General features: G+C 51.7%; 2 protein-coding genes across 2 annotated transcripts; one reads left to right on the top strand and one right to left on the bottom strand.

Moving 5' to 3' along the window:
* Positions 1–6,674: 6,674 nt before the first annotated feature.
* CHC_T00006933001 (hypothetical protein) lies at positions 6,675–7,322 on the top strand. The gene has a single exon (XM_005710283.1). It carries the CDS (start codon positions 6,675–6,677, stop codon positions 7,320–7,322), a length of 648 nt encoding a protein of 215 aa, XP_005710340.1.
* Positions 7,323–13,416: 6,094 nt separating this feature from the next.
* On the bottom strand, positions 13,417–14,430 carry CHC_T00006932001 (hypothetical protein). The gene is made up of 2 exons (XM_005710282.1): positions 13,828–14,430; positions 13,417–13,653 (listed from the first exon to the last, which is right to left on the bottom strand). The coding sequence occupies exons 1-2, from the start codon at positions 14,428–14,430 to the stop codon at positions 13,417–13,419; spliced, it is 840 nt and encodes a 279-aa protein (XP_005710339.1).
* Between the last annotated feature and the right edge of the window lie 1,763 nt (positions 14,431–16,193).

Raw genomic sequence — 16,193 nt, 5'->3', positions numbered from 1 at the left:
GGAACAGAAGACGACCAGGGGGTCGGAAGCACGCTGGAAGTGACGACACGACATGCCGGCGGCAGAGGTAGTCGCACGAGGACGTTACGTGCAGCCAACACAACGAGGGACGAGTCATTCTATTGACTTAGAAAGGAAAACCACCGGCAGACAAGTGCACGGAGACACACGTGTGAAGCGGCCGTCAGAATATTTTAAAAAGAAAAATTAAGGAAAGCAGCAGCCGTCGCTGGGAAATGCACACGTATCACGTTTGTTGTCATCAGACCCCAGGCGCCGATCTTGCGACCACGGAAATCACAAGAGGAGAAAGCTTGAGAACCAACCCCCCCTTCACTTTCCCAAATGCCCCAAATTACAACTGAGGATGGTTGTTCGTGAACACCCAGAACGCTGACGGAAACCCCCACAGGAGACTCCGGTTTGCTATGCCAAGGGCGTCGCCCGCGTAGAGGTCGAACTAAGACCGAGGAGATGACAAGCAGGAGAGGAAGACAGATTGAGGTCTTGATACCCCTTCCCCCCCTGCTCGAGGCCAGCAAACTCTGCTAAGCGGTAAGCGCAAAATGAATACAGTTGATGCCATAACCTCCTTCCCCCCTCCCTTCTCCATCATCATTATTTTATTTGTGTAGACGCAGAGGACGCGACCCCACAATGCGACGTTGACAAGCCGCCCCAGACAGTAACAGTACGCGGATCAGGACCCCGCGACGCGCACACCATCGCCGAAGGTGACGCGCGAGCAAACGCCGTCCAGTTCGACAAAGAAAGAAATGGGGTACCAGGAGAGAAAGGTTTTTTGGGAGCACGTGGAGAATGGATGTGGCTGTTCGGCAGCTACGAGAGACCACACAAAGGGGGTTCGGAAGGTGAATCTCACAAAGCGACGACGGGGACGTCGTCAGCATTACGTTAAAAAATGCACGAGAAGACAAGCCTGCGAAACTGGGACGTACAGTAACTCTGTGCGTGCAAAGCTGACGAGCAGCAAAAGGAGAGATGAATCTCGAGGGGGACTTTGCCAAGGCCATCATGGCAGACGGTACCACCATGGATGAGGATATATCGATGTTCAAACATCGAGGAACACACACGGGGAAAAGATAACTGTCTTTGTGATTCGATCCCACGCTACCAGAACACATCACTCGGATGGTCCGCATATTCGGATCGCGTTTAGAGACTACAGGGGAGTCAGTACTCCCCCAGTGAGGGAAGCAAGCGAGAAACGGACCTACTGAACTCGCGAGAAGAAAAAAAAGAGAAGGAAAGGTTGAAGGTGGGGGCAGCATGAAGAATGTCGTGGATGGAGGGAGAATTGTCAAGGATTCGGGTGAGAACAACGGCAAAGAGGGAAGAGGACCTCCGATACCCGGGGAAAATTAGTATCAGGTTTTTGACACGGAGGAAGTACAGTGTCACCGCACGAGCAAGAGGATATTAGCAAGGGAAGTGAAAGCATGCGTCCCGAGGAGACTTTGTCTAAATCGTACGTGGCTAACGGAGTGGTTCTCTCAGGCGAAAGAAAATTGACTGTTAGACGAGGGAGAGGAGGAAGTGTCGGGGACGGGCAAGAGAATGGACCGCATCCCTGGAGAAGGTCCGAAAGCTCGGAGACAGTGCCGATTGTCCACTGCGTATACTGAGGAGAAATTGGAGCGCACGGATTCAGTGAGTGGGTCAGAGACGAAGAGCCATTTTGACGTCGAAGGGAAAGGCAGCGGTTTCCCTTGGGCACCTCCGATGGGAAGATGAATTTTTACGACCAGGCCGGGGGATACACGTGTCAACGTGTGCAGGTGAATTCCTTGTTACGAAATCAGTAGTTGTCGCGATCAAAAACGCGTTGTTCGACGCAGCGTGATTTAACCCCGCTCTCGCTCCGACACTGCGACAAAGTCGCATCCCGTCGCAGCTATCAACCAGATCACGATCGTTGCCGACACGCTTTTGGAAAGGATACGGAGAGGCAGTGAATGACGCCCCGTGTCACGGGCTACTCGCAATTAAGAATCGTCTCGATGGGCTCGGAGAATTGGAAGAAAAAGAGAATTACCGTCGATCGTGCACACAATTTAGATTTCGTGCCAAGTCTGTTTATGACTATTTTATTTCCTCTTCCTTAACCCAATCGGAAAACACTGACGAGGTATCGGTTTGTACCTCATGGATACCCACGCTATCAACTTGAAAAAGCGTACTAGATCAATAATCGTGCTCGTCTGCACTTGCAGCGAGCCCCGGAGCAGGACGACGCCTCGAGGAGAAAGGCTGTGAATTCGCTGAAATGAAACAAGGCGCTCCCGTATCTTTTCTCTTGCGTACGTTCGACGCACGCACTGATTCATAACGATCTGCTACTCTGTTGTTTTTCGTTGGGTTTGCTTTCTATTTTGTTTTGTCACATCCTAGATGCGACCCTCCCTCACAATACGGAAGCCGGTCAGCCGATATGCTACGATCAAGAGGGGGCTCAACCGGGACCCGGAACGAGGGGGATGACATTCCGAGGCGACAGAAGGACGAAGTCCCCATCATATATTTTTAGTGACCTAAACCGCCCCTTTCTCTACCAATGAGAAAGCGCACGGCTCAACCAGCGACGAGGGAAGATGTCAAGAACGAAGAACAGAGGGAAGACTCAACGTTTTCCCAGCACGCTGTGTCAAGGTAGAAGGCAAAGAGGGGTGACGGAAATAATTCTGCAAGGTCTACGGGCCTTTCGAAGGCGGTAAAAGCGCCGTCACCATGGGAAGATGTGTTAGATCGTACAGTAGGCCTCGATTACGATAGAGATACGAGCAAATGACCCAGACCAGGATGAAGGAGGAAATCGTCGACGACGATCCACATGCATCCTACGCCTCAAAGACACCTTCGCCTGCGACCCCACCGAGAAGTCTCGAAAACGAAATCACCGGCAAAATGACGACCGCGATTTCGTATTGATTCGACATGAACGGTAACCTCGACGATGGCGACAGCCACCCCGCTGCGATAGCGAGAATCGCCTCGAGGAGCTTGAAGAATTGAAAGAAAAGAGAATTATAGTCGATCGCACAGCTGTCGGCGACAGAGCTAAATGGAGACGCACAATGGGAGCAAAATGAGGACCTCTGCTCACATTCTCGAGTGTCACAGTCTGACCGATCATCCACGCCGCTGCGACAATTTAATTTTTTTCAGCCTGAATGGTACAACGTGTATCCCAGCTGGTCGATGAGGTGATCTGGCGAGATAAATTAGTCCCCAAGGGAGAAACCCAAAGGACGAGGCGACACCGTCAGTACGAGAAAGGAATAGTCGGGCTGCACCTAGAGGGAGAGGAACATATCTCCCCTGCCGCGATGATGAGACTAGACGGGTCTGTCGCTATGAAGGGGTTGGGTAAACATGGTGACACGCTTGGAAGAATCTCCCCACAGAGGGGTCAGTCGTCTCTTGACGAGGACTCCAACCCGATAGCGAAGCCGCATGAACTCGAACGGAACTGTATGCTGAGGCCTCGACGCGCGAGTCACGAACGTCTGATGAAGGAAGAGGAGGGAAAATTTGAGACGAGGAAGGGGAATGAAGAATAGGGGACGCACGCTAGGAAAATGAGGAGGAACGGCTGAAGACGAAGCGTTACCGATAATAGAATTGGTGAGGAGAGCCCTCGCGGGTGATTTACACGTGACGAACTGGTTTGACGGCGGAGTCTGCTGGCTCTCGTCTGGCCAGAAGGCCACAGAATGAGACCTCATCGGCCCCAGTTGGAACACATTGTGACCCAATCGGCAGTAGGAAAGCGAGACCAGCCTTTGCATAAGAGGGAAGAATCAAAGAGGTCGTGTCACGAATGAGGCGATGGTTTTCCGGATAGCGCATTATACGGCTGATCGATGACGTATGGGCTGACAGTGATATCGGATGTGATATTACAGGGAGGCTGCGTCCGATTGCGGATGTGGGGGCTGACGGACGTGAGGGAAGAGAATGTACTTCGCATCTTTTCGAGGGCGAAGTGTGGCAGAAAGGAAGGAACGATTGTTGAATTGGAAGAGGCCTCGGCATGCGCCAAGCTTGTATGAGAAGCTTATCTCATGGGGATCAAGGTCAGTGTTCCAGCCCGTTCGCTCCAATTGAGGATGATGCATGTGAGTCGATGGATCGCAGGTCGATGGCACAAGTTGGTTTTCGTCTTACCCTTGCACACGCGGCGACCGTCGGTCGAAAAGGGATGAAAGACTTAGGAGATTCTGCAGAGCGGCGCGTTGCGCAAGGGCGCTCAGAAGGAGAATATGTAGTGCAATAATCGGCTGCACCGTGAGGGGGTGGAAAGAAAAGGAATTGAGGGGTATGACAAAGTGGGGGGGTGACAAGTGAAAATTATTTCACTTTATTATTTTAATTATTAATTATTAATTAGTTGCATATTAGTTATTTAACATTAGATTAGATCTAGGATCTAGCGCCGAGAGCTACTGTAGTGGCTCCGGCGGGGCGATATATACCTTAGCCCTCTGACCACCAAGTCAGTAAAGACAACCCGAGTTGCCGGAGTTAGATCTCGCCTTCGTCGAAGACCGCTTCCGTTCACGCCACGCGCTTCCCTTCTACGCTGCTAACGACATCCTCTATTGCTCGAGGTCCCATTCCTTTTCCTTATCCTTTTACCTTTTCTATCTCTACATCTATTTTTCCCCTAATTGTGTTGGTTCCATTGGAGTCGGTTGCGACCGATCCGGTGTAGGTGTTTTAGCCATCGGGCAACACGTTGTGTAGCGCTGCTACTGTTTCAAGTTCCGTCGGAAGGCTGTCGTAACGACGCGTCCGTCGAAGGTCTTACTGTATAAGACAGAGTTGGTACTGCCTACCGCGATCGCGATCGCGCTGGTGAGGGCGTTTTTAGCCATCGGGCAACACGTCGGTAGTAGCGTTGCTACACGGTTACGATCCCGTCGGGTAGTGCTGAACAAGCCCCCGTCAAAGACATTGAATTATACCCAAGGTGCTGAAGACGCTCGTCGAGCATTGGCCTTACAACCCAGCGAACCGCAGTTACATTCTCGTAGACAAGCCCAACCCGCACTCGTCGAACACTCAAGTCTTCACAAGTCTCTAACACCATTATCCTCCCGGGCCGGGTATCTTTCCTTAACCCCCCGTTGGAGTCGAGCTACCGTGGGCCGCAAGCCCACACAAGGGGAAAGGGAGTCTCGAACGCTCCGTAACGCGTGCCATCGGCAGTGGTTGTTGCTGTTGCTGTTTTCTTCTTTTTTTGACCGTCGGACTCTTTTTGGGGCCTGCCAGGCACATTGCACTACATATCCGATCTACATTTCGAAGGTTGAAGGACTTGGTGGACTATTGTCATGAAACTAAAGATTTAGAGTTGAAGTTTGTGGCTCTGGACAAACCCAGCATTCGTATACTGCTCTTTACTGATGCATCGTTTGCAAATACAAGAGATTTGTCTTCACAGATGGGTTTCTTGATCGTTATTGTTAACAGATCAGACAATGCAAACATTTTGCATTACGGGAGCCAAAAATGCCGAAGAGTGGCTTGCAGTGTAATGGCTGCGGAAGTCTTAGCGCTGGTTCACGGATTTCATAATGCTTATGTTGTTAAGTATATATCGTGTGAACTATTGGGGAAGGATCTTCCTATTGATGTATTTGTTGATTCTCGGACAACTTTCAACTGCGTAGGAAAGAATGCTGCTACTCTAGAAAAGAGATTTCAGATTGATATTTCGGCTCTTCGTGAGTCCCATCGACTCGGGGAGGTGCGCAGATTGGGTTGGATTCCAGGAAGTACCAACCCGGCAGACGGTCTCACAAAGGCGAAGGTCTTGGAAAGCAACCATCCCCTCGTGTCTCTCATGGTCTCCAACAAGCTTCGTGTGAATCCAGAGGGGTGGACAGAGTCTGAACTACACCTTTTAGATTACCAGCAAAAAGAAAAACCCTGAGTGTCGCTGACCAAGGATACCTGAAGTAGAAATCACTAAGATGTGGTTGACTTATGACGTGCCTGATTTGCTGGTATGCCTAGTGAGATTATTGGAATTCTCTTCTCTGCATGTACTTTGATTTAAGGGACTGTCTATTCGCATCATTGGGTACTATAATCCAAAAGCGGAATTATCTACTCTTCTTTCTAGCCCATGAGTAACGTTCCCTTGATTTACGTGTAAGGTAGCTCGAAGTATAGCTTAGAGCTCCAGAAGAAAAAGGGTAAGGAAGAATAAACATCAGCATTAGCTTTATCCGAGAGGACGCAATTTCTTGCAACTAAGACAACTGTCTTAGAATCCGTTCGCCTGAATTCTGACCCACGGGCTCGCCGCGGTTGGACTCACGCGAATGCAGATTCAATCGGCTGATTACTCCGGGTCGTCCTGATCCTGAAATAACAGCGACTTGGATACCAAAACTTGGCGATTACTCCGGACTGACTAGGTCCTGAAATAACGCGAGGGCAGGGCTTCATTTATTCTGTTCAATTTCTATCTGAACCACTGGTTGGCACTACTGTCTACTTCTTTGATTTGGAAAGGTGCAACGCACCACCACCACCACGATCACCCCGAGCCCTCCTCCCCGCAGCCCGCCGTCCCTGCGTGTAACGACCGCGCCGCCCCCGGCCCCAAGGAACCTCACCCCACCTCCCGCTCCACCGCCATGCACGACGCCGTTCGCGCCATCCAGCAAGACCCCGCCCTCTCCGAGTCCCAGCAGGCCGAGCGCATCCACAATCTCTTCGCTGGGGCCCGCCAGCCGGCTCTCAGCCGCGATCCGGACCACACCGGCCACCCCACCCGCCGCTTCTCCGGCAAGGGCGTTTCCAAGTGCTACGAAAACTACGCGCGCAACTGCTGGCTCAAGGCCGCTTGCTGCGGCAAGTACTACCCTTGCAGACGCTGCCTCGATGAGGATGAGGACCACGGAATCGACCGCCATGCTGCAGAGCTGGTCGCCTGCGTCGCCTGCGGCGACCAGGACAAGCCCGTCGCCGACAATTGCCGCTCGTGCGTCGTCGTGTTTCAAACACGGCGCCGGACGAGCGACACTTGTTGCCAAGTTGGCAGGTACTTTTGTGGCGCGTGCAAGTTTTTTGATGACTCCAAGGGGAAGGAGGTGTACCATTGCCACCGGTGTGGCATCTGTCGCGTGGGTAAGGGGCTCGGAATCGATCAGCACCATTGCAACGGATGTGGCAACTGTTTTCCGATAGACACGCGCGACTTGCACCCGTGCGGGGAGCGCAGCCTGGACGCAAAATGTCCCATCTGCACACACTACCCATCCCAATGCTATCAGAACTATTGATGTGATGCGTTCGCGACGCATTCATTTTGTCATGGATTATCTGAAGGTGCGGCACCCAACACATCTACTTTCATTTGATGATATTTTACCTTCGGAAGAAACAACAATGTATCGGCGACCGACCTTAATCCGCCGATTGCTGTCCTCTATAAAATTATCGTTGGATATGTACGACTGCCGATTCCCGTCATTTCCTGAGAACCCAACGCCACCTTTGAACGTCGAGCTTTCTGGAACGGCGATAAACCCTGGTCCATATTCGGGAGCAGCACATTCCTTCGAGCGACCACCGCCCGTCCCATCGTCATATCCTGCGCCGGTCAGCCACGCAGCTGAAGTTTCTCAGGCAAGGCATGCAAACTCCTCGCGTCATTCGTAGCTAACCCACTGCTAATACTTCCCTGTTCTCTGGCTGCGTCGACGCCTTCCTTCCCACACGCCACGCCTAAGCAAATTGTGTCGAATTATGAAGCAGTCGGTCCAGTTGGACGCTCGACTGTTGGCAGCGGAACTGTTCAGAGTCTTCCTGCCTCGAAGGTACATGCCGCGCAATGGGCCAGGACATTGCAGCCGCAACCGGGCATATCAAGGATGATGTACAGTAACATCCATTCAAATACGGGAATACGAATTGAATGTCTCGAAACAGACTTCGCAACGCTGGCCATTGTCGTGATGAAGAGCATTGCAATTTCCTTCATCAACGACGTTGAATGGTTTTAGGCGATTGGTTTTAGGCAGTTTCTTATAAAAAGCAACCGCGTCAACGACTATTTGAGGAGCACGATTCTGCGGGTCGCTGTCGTACGCAGTGCCAGAAATGCGTAGAAGCAATAAGGAATCGCGTTTGATATGAGGACGCTTAGAGTGTTTATCTATCAAGCACTCACGGGGGGATTTTATTTGTCATGGAGGAGAAGATCCGATAAGAGATTCTTGCGAATCAGGGTAAGGCCGAGATACCGAAGATGGTACTGTCGACGGACAAGCACGCGTTGTTGAAAGCGCTGCTGCGTACCAACCCATTACGGCAGCCGACATGCAAGGCTCTACGCAAGTTCAGGATTTTCGCGGGCGTGGAATTGGACCGGCCGAGCCACGAGGTGCCTCACAAAAATTCTGTCAAGAAAGTGACGGACAAGATTGGGCATCCGTTTTACACGCAGGCTCAACACACCTCGACTTTTATTGTAGCGCACCATCATACATGACTACCCACTGCATAATTATCTCTCGTCCTGATCGTCGTTGACTTCTCGCTGCACCCATTTCTCGTATCTATCATTGACGCGCGCGATGCTTTCAGAGAGTCGCTGTAGTGCCTCTGAAGTAGTTCGATGTATTCTGTCGGAGCAAGTCTGGATTTCGCAGCCTCCAGTTTCAAAAATGAAGACTCTAGCACGTTTACGAGGCCCTGTTTGTCCTTCGACCACTGCACTTCCCGCGACATCACGCTCTTTTTCTCACCCGAATTCCAATGCCGGCTTATCTCCTCTTCCCGTGAGACGGACTCCCTTATCGCGCTTGTCACATCCGTGATCAAGTTTCCGGCAGCTTTGTCAGTGTTTCCACTTAAGCTCCTACGGCGGCGCCCCGTTGTAGACTCCGACTCTGCAGGCCGGACCCCATCACTAACGACTCGCATGTGCAACGATGGTACACCCTCATCGAAACCACCATCCATCGTAACTCGAGATGAATTCCGGACGAATTCATCTTCACAATTTGGCGTCCCCAGCCCGGAAACTTTAAAGAAAACAAGCATCCGCTTTCCCAAAGCAGTAAGGCTATGTCTTCCATTATCCAACGTCGGCAAGAAACTCCTAAAAATTTCCGGATCGTTTTGTCCCGAACCCTCCCACCTATCTTTGTAGACAGTGAACCCAGTGCGTGTTCGCGCATACTGGTCCTTAAGTACAGATGCCGCTCTAACTCAAAGAGGTGGAAGACTCGGTTCGGCGTCCTCGACCCATCCATCAAAAGAGTACTCAATATGCTCGGAAGGGTCATTAAAGCGATCAGCGATTCTTGCCCAGAAACTGTCCCGATATCTTGCTGCGTCAAGCTGCGCTCTTGTCAGCTCTTGCTGTAACAAATTGATAGATTGGCGCCAATGCTCATTATGGCGGAGCATTATGATAAGCCTAGAAATTTCGGAGAATGTAAAAGCAGGTTCACTTCCCGCCGAACTTGTGCCTAATTCAGCCGTATCACCCTCTCTTAGATCGCCAGCAGCATCCCACACAGTGTCAAACTCTGCATCTGAGGGAGCATGGTACATACGCGCGCGCTTGGAAAGGACGGGGTTGTCTATTTTGATCATAAACTCATCAAAAGAGGGGCAAAATGGATTGGATGATATCGTCTCTCTAAACGGAGTACCTTCAATATGAAGAAAAACCACATACCGATAGTTTCTCAACATGATCTCGTTGAGTTTTCCGTATGCTTTCCTGTTCCAATGCCTCGCCATTTTTGATGCTCCTTCTTCTTCAGGGATTTAAAGTATGAGAACATGAGACGTCTGTCCATGACCTCGGGTGTTTCTGGAGCAGCTCGACTCTTCCTCTGAGAATGTGGGTCGAGGACCCGGTCATTGCGAGCAGTAATATTGTCCTGAGCAGTCGCGCCGATACTTGGCGGAAATGACGGACACGTTGATTTCTGAGAAATTGATGCCATGATATTGGCTTTGAAGCTCGGAGAACTATTAGAAGTGCTTGCTGGTGCCTGCGAAGAGTTAACACTGGATCGAAAGGGAGATGGAGGACAAGGGGAATCAAAAACGAAGTTTGCCCCTGGGTTCTGGGGAGGAGTATGGAAGGAGATTCATTGTGTTCCTGCGCGAAGCTGGCATCGAGTACACGTGCAGTGTCGCAAGCAATCTGTTCGACAGCTCGCTGTGTTGCACGTCGTGTTTGCGTAAAATGTCGAGGAGATCGCCGGAGTGCAAGCGGGGAGTGGGGAGCTTTGGAAGCAGTATTACGCGCCTCTATCATGGCGCTTGGCTTGTGTGGGTTTCTTCGGACAGAGAGGGAGAACTTCTAGCATATAAAATCGCGGGAGAAGGTTCTGTGTCTGGTTTGTAATGTTGAGAGACCCAATGTTTTGATCTGCATGTGCTCGTATTTGGATTTAATTCCACCCTTTCGTTGTACTGCAAGTGCCACTGCACCGCATCGAGTCCATGGAATTGTAGTAGTGTGCATATGGACTGGGTGTGGATTGGTATTTCCTTTAGCCAATGGATTTCGACCAGTTCGCAGAATTACCAAGCATTACAGTGGTTCTGTGTAGCATTCGTTGTGGCGTGCGATTAATTTAATGAAAGACCCGGCCAATAGCGTGACCGCACCTGGTTGAAGGAAAACAAAAGAAAAGCGCCTGTTAGGACTGGCCCTCAGAGTGTGTCTTAACAGGCTAGTTTTTGCTTGCCTTGCCCGGTTTTGCCAGGAATATTTTAAAATTCTTAACAAATACGGAGTGCTCCTGACGGCGTCTAGCTGACAGAGTCTGACGGAAGGCTCTAATAAATCTGACAGGCGTCTGTATTGCTGCCAGAAGCACACGACTACTGCGTGGCAGATCCCCATCGTAACTCCCATGGATACACAACGTGGTCCAACCCCGGTGGCACTTAGTTCCCCTCCCGACGTCCCCATGTTCTCATGATCATGGCACAGCGACAGGAGAAAAATGTAGCAGGATTACGTGTCGCTCATCATTGCCAACTGATTTTTCAAAATGGCACCACCTGCGCCAAGCCGCTTGCGTCGAGTATCTCGAAAAATTGCACACAACCGTAAGACAAATAACGCTGTAGTTTCAGCTGTTGCAGTTATTATAGCTATCATATCTCTACATGGAGCCATCAAATGCTGTCCGCACAAGGAAAGGAGACTTGTCAAGCTAAAGGATTTGCGACAAGGGTGGAGTTTCGGGAAAAGCAATCGGATGTTTAATGACTTCGAATTTTCGAAAGCGTACCGCATGGACAGGCACTCCTTCGAACGACTTCTGTTTCTCGTTCACCATCGGCTGCAACAGGAGGACTGCATGGCGCGAAGAGCTGGTCGAGAGCCTGTTTCGCCCCGCGCAAGGCTTGGAATTTTGCTACGACTGATGGCAGGTGATTCGGCGTATAGCTGCATGTCCGCATTTGAGGTCGGGCGCAGTACGGTGTATCATATTTTTCGAGAGACCAGAAAGGCTCTGAACGAAGAATTGGGTCTTCCCGGCTTACCAGATTCTTATGACGGACTAAAGAAGATGGCAGACGATTTCCAGACCTCAAGGTATCCCTGGAACCCGCTACCGGGGTGCGTCGGTGCACTGGACGGCATTTCGATTAAAATTCGCAAGCCGTCTCGTGATGAACACCCTGCTACCTTTTACTGCCGGAAAGGTTACTATGCGATTCCTGTCCAAGCGGCGGTCGATTCTAACTACCGATTCTTGTGCTTTTCTGCAGTTTGTCGTGGGTCGACGCACGACTCGCTAGCTCACGCTGTATCGTCTTTGGGACGGTACTTGGAAACCGGCACGCTGCGAGCGGAATTTTGGATCGCTGGGGACGAGGCATATGTGTGCAGTATTTCTCTTATTACACCTATTGCGTCCTCTCAAGCGACGGATGTGGAGGATGCATTTAATTTCTTCCATTCTTCCCTCAGGATGGACGTGGAACAGTCTTTCGGTATGTTAGTCAACAAGTTCAAACTTTTGAAGCGCCTAGAGTACAGCGTCAACGATTCTGCGGAGATAATCGGCCTTGCAATGAAGCTTCATAACTTTTGTCTTGAGAACAAGGATGGCGCGCGTCTGGCAGTACCTCGCACTGTGGGAGAGTTGCACGAAGAACGGAGAATAAAGGAGGCAGGCAACAGATGGTACGAGATCAGCAAACAACATCACAAACAGATTGTCAACCGCAGGGGATCTAGACAAACGAAGAAAAGAAAAGAACTTGTAGAAATCATTGCGCGTGGAGATTATCGGCGTCCAACAGCGCGCCCTATGCGTGTGCCGCAAGCTTTACTGCAAGATTTGCAGTAATGTAAATCTAGAAGGCGTTGAGACCACAAAAGAGGTGGGATGAGGCTTTGGACGTGGTGGCCTGTATCGGCTAGGGGCTGCAAGTCCGTTGCAGTAAGGTGCTGGGAACGCGGAGCGTGAGCGAGGTCGTGACTAAACTAAGCTTCTGTTCTGTATTTGGACAGGTTCGTCGTTTTCCCCTACTGTTCCAAGACGAAGCTCCCCTTTCGACCATTCCGGACAAAAGATTTCGATATCCGAAGGATGCCGGCCTGTCAACTTGTATTCTACGGACAATCGCAGCTCTGACGGCGGAGGGGTGACAGGTGTGAGTGAACACCACAGCATGGCGGTGGATAAAAGTAAGCGAAGTGGCGATGAGAGTAACAATTTGGAGGCGGTGCCGGCGAAGCGGCTTAGAGAGTACGGAATTATTTCGAAAGATCCATAGCAGACCGCGCATATCTTACAAGCGCGCTAAGCTCCAGTCCAGGTCGGTCGACTGTACGTTGTAGGTTCCTCATACGAAATAAACAAGTCCCCTGTACGTGCATTGATGGTGGGCGCAGATTGTGGAGTTGGCAGCACCTCCATAACCTCTTGAGGGCACGCATCTCCGCGCTGCAGAAGCAGCACCGAAATACCGACATACCTAAACTGAAACGGAGGGACAGCGATTTTTGAACGATCCGCTGTAGTCATTCCGTTGATCGTGGTGAGGGCTGTGTGCATACTGAGGTGTTCGGGATCGGCAGCACGAGCTCGTCCTTACTTTGATACGCCAATAAACGCCCTTCTCCAAGCGAAAGCCGAAAGAGAACCCTTCGCCGCACCACCCCAACGGCCACGCTCGATTTCTCCGGCCTTTCTCGCGTAAAGAGCGTGCCATGCTGTTCAAACAAAATGGGGTGCGATTGGAGACGAACGTGGTAGCGACTGTGTGACGTTGCTCTGGGCGACTATCTGTTGCGCAAGCGCATCATCTGGCGCCTGCGAGCTGGCAGCACGCAAGGCATCTCTCCCAGCCCTTCAATGTGTTGGATTTAACAAGATAGATTCATCAAAGGGTGAGTTTCGGTCTTACACCCTCTTCATCTGGAACGACACGTCTTAGTAGATCGTCACAAAATGCAAGTCCTATCCGCTCTACAGAGGCAGGAGAGTCTTGCTGAAACCATTCATCTCGACCATATTGCAGTCTGGACGAGCGTATGGCATCCCGAATAGCGAAAAACACCGACGCAGCAAGGAAAAGTGGAGGCTCACCAATACCTTTGCTTGAGTGATTCGTATCTTTCTCGTTTCTGGTCTCTAAGACTTTGACTCGAAAGTCCTCTGGAGTGTCCGAAACCCCTGGAATCTTGTAGGTGCTTGGCCCGAGCGTCAGTGTCTGACCAGGCCTCAACCAGGCATGGGCTCCTGTCGAGCCCTTCACGACCTCCTCCATTGTGCACCAATCCAACCCCTGCACAAATGCCCCCTCTATCTGTCCAACATCTAGCGCCGGATTCAAAGGACGTCCAACATCCATCACTATGTCCGTTCGCAGATTCTTGCTTTCCCCTGTAAGTACGTCTATTTCGACTTCAGATACTGCCGCTCCATTTGTATAATAAAAGAATGGGCTACCAGTCGACCCAGGCTTGGCCAGATCGAGATCATCAATCTCTGGGGTCTTGTAAAAACCGGTCGCAAACAGGCTGATGCGGTTCAACCAGGCATGGCTGACGACGTTGAGCCAAGATGCTGTATCTCCGAGTGCGGCTTTGCATGGAGCGAGATTTCTATTCAATTCTTGGCACGCATTTCTCACGGCCATCCCGTAGAGGTCACTAGAATATGACGCAGCTGCGGGTGAAGCGTTGGGTACCTTGTCTGTCGCCGTTTCAGATATAAATATCATCTCTAGTGGGAGCTGGAGTTCTGTTGCTGCTACCTGACACATTTTAGTGTGCAATCCTTGTCCCATTTCAACTCCTCCATGGGATATCAAAACAGATCCGTCTCCGTGATATATATGTACAAGAGCCCCAGCTTGATTCAGAGCCCGAAAACTGAAACTGATTCCAAACATTGTTGGTAGCGCCGAGATGCCGCGTTTTCGTAGTTGATGACTCTCGTTAAAAGCATCCACCATTTTCCTTCTCTCTTCCAGAAAGGAAATGTTAGCGAAGTATTTGCAGTTGCGGAACGGGATGGTCATACGGTCAATGGTTCAGTTCGCATTGGCGCACAAGAGCATTGGTATTTGGAGCCTCACGGAACGATTGCCATACCAGACGAGAATGGGGAAATGGTAATTCTAGCATCAACTCAAGCTGCAGCAATGACGCAAGACGTGGTTGCAAAGGTGTTAGGGGTACCAATGCACAAGGTTGTTTGCAAGGTAAAAGGGATAGGGGGAGGTTTTGGTGGAAAAGAAACACGCTCCCTCTTCATATCAGCAGCGGTTGCTGTTGCCGCGCAAGCAGTGCAAAGGCCAGTGCGTCTAATCCTCGATCGAGATACAGATATGTGGATATCTGGGACGCAACACGCCTTTCTCGCACATTACAAAGCTGCTTTCAAATCCAACACAATTCGAAAGCAGGTGTCTTCGGGTAAAATGCAATGCACTCCCTGGTTGGCCGTTTCCTTCGGACAGAACAGCTTCCAACCAACTAAAATTACGACAATTGGAACAACGGATCCCGTTTCACACGTACAACCTTGCCAGACCGTCTCCTTTTCTTCTCGATCCTCCCTCCGCTGCTGCCACAAGCCCTCGCAATGGCCTTCCTGTCCTCGTTCCGACCGCGCGGCCCCTTCCCCCTCGCGCCACCTGCCATACACGCACGTCCTCCCGCCGACCACGCTCCGCGCCGCGTATGCTCTAGCATGCGCCCGGGCCCGACATCTACGTCATCACCAGCAGCGTTGCTTTGGGCATCCCGTTCGTCGCAGCCGCAGTGCTCTTTGGAGAGCGCATCGTCCGCCAGAGATGGTGCCAACGATGCATCGAATCGGGGCTCATCCTTAGGGGGAAGAAGCAGAGATACGGCCTGCGCTCAGAGTAAGTTGCCCGCTCGACTTTTACAGTTGCACCAGCTCGACCCCTGGAGATCTCCGTACAAGGGCGTCGATGGCCTGCGCGGGCTCGCCACCGTCGCCACGGCGGAGGACTTCCACGTCTGGCACGACGAGATGGAGCGCCGCCTCGAGGAGGCCAACGAGCACAAGTACCGCACGCTGGTCGTCTCGCCGCAGCGCGATCGCGACACGGTCGAAGGGCTGCTGCATGTGGCGGACGCGGCGGACGAGGCGCTGCGCCGCGTCAAGGAGGGCAGGCGGCTCGTGGACGAGGTCGTGGTCCGGTTCAAGTCGGACTGCGAGAATATGGTCTCGGATCGGAAGAAGATGGGCGAGCTGGCGGACGCTTTGTGCAAGAGGCTCACCTACTTCGACGAGGTGGAGACGCTCACCACCAAGTTCGGCGGCGGGAAGGATGCTATCGACCCTACCCCCCCCCCGACTTCGTCAGGCTCCTGCATCGTTTGGATGAGTGCGTGGCGAACGCATCGAGCTCGACTGGAGCCGTCGCGGAGGCCGACGGTTATCTCGCTAGGTTTGTCGAGCTGCAGAGGCGCGCCTTCACTTCGGTACGCGACCATACGGTTACTGTGCTCAGGGAAACTGCGAATACTGTTGCGAAGGACCTCAAGAGCGATCGCGCGAGTGGCGCGGGCTTTCGACATGCCGACTTGACCGACGTGTCCAAGGAGTATTTGCGCTTTCGCACCATTGCCCCAAAGGTCAAGTCGCTTATGACCGAGCTGCACTCTCGCGCCAAGGTGAATC

The sequence above is a fragment of the Chondrus crispus genome, genomic scaffold, assembly GCF_000350225.1.
Source record: "Chondrus crispus Stackhouse genomic scaffold, scaffold_55, whole genome shotgun sequence".
Lineage (NCBI taxonomy): Eukaryota > Rhodophyta > Florideophyceae > Gigartinales > Gigartinaceae > Chondrus > Chondrus crispus.
This window is presented reverse-complemented; position numbering and strand designations above follow the sequence as displayed.